Here is a 3163-nt window from a genome sequence, read left to right on the forward strand (position 1 = left end):
CAGTGTAGTTCATATGTGAAACCTTTACCTTTACCTTTGAGGTTTACGGTGAGATTTGCCTGTTTCATGTGCAGGTACATCGAGGAATAAAGGGCGTAGTGAGAGACGTGGAGGGAAATCCGCTGGCTAATGCCACCGTAACTGTGGAAGGAATACGGCACGATGTCAGAACTGGTATGATGGAAAGATGCTCTGAACTTTTTCTGCGAACGATTTTCAGTTTTTCGCTTTAGATCCTGACCTTTGACTTCCTCAACAGCCACAGGTGGTGACTACTGGCGACTGCTGAACCCTGGAGAGTACAGGGTGACGGCAAAGGCTGATGGCTACACACCTCAGACGAGGCTCTGCATGGTGGGCTACGATTCCGGAGCCACACCCTGCAGCTTCACCTTAGCCAAGTCCAACTGGGATCGCATCAAACAAATCATGGCGCTCAACGGCAGGAGGCCCATTCGACTCGTCACCAGAACCAACACGATGAAAACGACGACGGCCGCCCCCAGCACCACCACTGGTGTTGACGCTCATGCCATTGCTCAGAACGCAGAGCGACTCCGGCGGCTGAGACTCATGCGTTTACGCCGGCTGCGCCTGCAGAGGTTACGAGGCAATCTCAGGACCACTCCTGCTACTACAACCACAACCACAACAACCACCACCACAACAACACCTCCACCTGAAACCGAGAGAACAACCTCCTGGTACGACTCGTGGTTTCCGGTGGACATCTGGTCGACAGAGAACCCGTTCGACAGCATCATCTTTGACTCGGTGCCCACACAGGACTATCCTTTTGAATTCACTATTGATTGATTATTAGACACATGAGACCACATCTATCATATACAAACTCCTTACTAACCACTTCAACATCACAGCTTTAAAAAATACACAGGTGTTTAAATATTTAGCTTTCAGAAAGGTTTTTTTTATCATCAACACTGTGAATGAAGGTGGTGGGATTTACATCCAGAAGATTTTTTTTTTTTTCACATAGAATTGATCAGGAATAGAAAGTCTCTGCTGAGCAGAAACTACACAGCACACGTTACATTGGCTCCACGTTTACTGAAAAAGGGTTCTTTCATGTAATATCAATCAGAGCCTCCCACCTGACCTCCTCAGAATCAGCAGAAAATACACATATCTATTAAATCACTTTTAACATCCTTTAAAAACAATAGAAGAAAAAAATGCTAATTAAAAAGTAGGAAATTTGGACCCATTGCTATGTACATCAAGGGTTGTAACTCAGACATTATTCATAGCATGAAGGTAGCATTTTGCATAGTTTATCACATATATTAAAGCTAAAAAAAATTTTAAAAAACAGTCCAATGAGAGCTGTTGTGGCACATTTTAATGAAAAGCAGTGTTATTATCTGAATCCTGCTTTAAGGTTTATATGGAGATATTTTATTGTAGATTTTTTTTTTTTAAATCAGCTGATTGTTAGGGAGAAAGGTGGGAATTTTTTCAGATTTAGTAATTTTTTTTATGGAGTTCCAGAACAAACTAGTCATTGAACATGTTAGCTATGTCTTAATAGGATCTAATCTATGGTGAATATCTTTGGTTCTTTTATGGCTTTACAGTGTGATTGCTGGCCTCAGTGTAACTGATTTATCGTACTGCTGAATGCATTTGATTAAAATGAAGTTATTTTATAATTAACCATAGTCAGTGTGTTCATTTATACTTCATGTCTGAAATATTTCTTTGAAGATCTATTACAAATCAAAGCAGGGTTGGAAAAAAAAGAAATTCGGTAAGTTACACATCTGTAAATTAAAGCTGGAGTGCAGGATTTGTATATAGATAGTATCTGTTACATTACACAAGTTCTACAAAATGCAGACTACCAATAACAATCTGCTGCTCAATGTGGACAAAACGAAGGAGATGATCATCGACTTCCGAAGGTCATGTCCTGAGCATGCTCCCCTTAGCATCAGCAGCTGCACAGTGGAGAGAGTGGAGAACATCAAGTTCCTCGGAGTGCAGCTCTTGCAGGACCTGAGCACCGCAGCGTTCATCAAACGGTCCCAGCAGAGACTACATTTCCTGAGGAAGCTGTAAAAACTCCTGAGGATGCTGGCAGAGAGAGAGGCTTGTTTCAGAGGTGTGATGGAGAGCATTCTGACATACCGCATCTCAACATGGTACTCCAGCTGCAGTATGTCAGACAGTAAAGCCCTGCAAATGATAGAAGAGCTGAGAGGGTCAGCGGAGGTTGTTCAGCGTTGCGCTTCTGCAGCGGCTCTGGAAATTGTCAAGAACTCCTCACACCTTCTCCATAAACTGCTTGAACTGCTGCCATCAGGCAAACATTTCCGGAGCATTCAAGGAAGAACCTCCAGAATGATCAACAGCTTCATTCCAGTAGCTGTCAGAATGCTGAACTGCTGATCCAGATATGCAAACACTTCTTTATTTAAATTGCTTTTAGTTATTGGATCCTGAAGAAACACCCTTTCATCTTGCCTGTACTACTGTGTATGCACAACAAAATGACAACAAACTTGATTTGATTTGTTTTTGATTTGATTGAGTCAGATCCAGGTAAATCTCTCCACATTTAACAGTATGCCAGAGTTTTAAATGTGAACAAAGCAAATATTAATATGCTATGGCAGACATGGTTCCATATAATTGTCAAGCAAATTATAACTTTTGAAATGTTACAACAAAAAAAAGAAACAAGTTATCTTTACATTAACTGCTTTGTGTTGAACTAAGTAGGCTGGGTATTGTCATCAGAAGGTGGCGCTATCAGGCTGTAATAAACAGCTGTAATAAAAGCAAAAACAGTTGTTTTCTAACTCGGAAAAAAATATTTACAGAATGTCATCTGTGTTCAGAAGATAAATGGAGAGAAATTCTTCAGGATTTGTTTTCAGTCTGTAAAGCTGTAGCTATTGGTGTCTGGAGGCAAAGTCCATAAAAAAAAAGGAGAAATAGCTTATCAGTCATGTGAATTCAACGTTCACTATGTCGGAACTCCTTTAGAAAAGGTGTTTCCATCTCCCATGAAGCTCATTAACTCTTTTTAGAAAAAAATATCAAAAACTACCTCAAGAGTGTAATGTTTGGGGCTTTTTTTTTTTTTTTTTTTGCAAAAGTAGGGACAGTTTTTCAAATGTGATTCTTCAAAATGTGC

The 3163-nt window shown here is 40.5% G+C and overlaps 1 protein-coding gene across 2 annotated transcripts in view; it reads left to right on the forward strand.

The window, feature by feature from the left end:
* aebp1a (AE binding protein 1a) overlaps positions 1-1677 on the forward strand; it is a 22722-nt gene extending 21045 nt beyond the window's left edge. For both annotated transcript variants that reach the window (XM_008281809.1, XM_008281808.1), the window contains 2 exons: positions 75-174; positions 260-1677. In XM_008281809.1, coding sequence (XP_008280031.1) covers positions 75-174; positions 260-816 — 657 coding nt within the window. In that variant the 3' untranslated portion in view covers positions 817-1677. The remainder of the gene's footprint in view (positions 1-74; positions 175-259) is intronic.
* Positions 1678-3163: the final 1486 nt, after the last annotated feature.

Source organism: Stegastes partitus, unplaced genomic scaffold (assembly GCF_000690725.1).
Source record: "Stegastes partitus isolate 25-593 unplaced genomic scaffold, Stegastes_partitus-1.0.2 Scaffold246, whole genome shotgun sequence".
Classification (NCBI taxonomy): Eukaryota; Metazoa; Chordata; class Actinopteri; family Pomacentridae; genus Stegastes; species Stegastes partitus.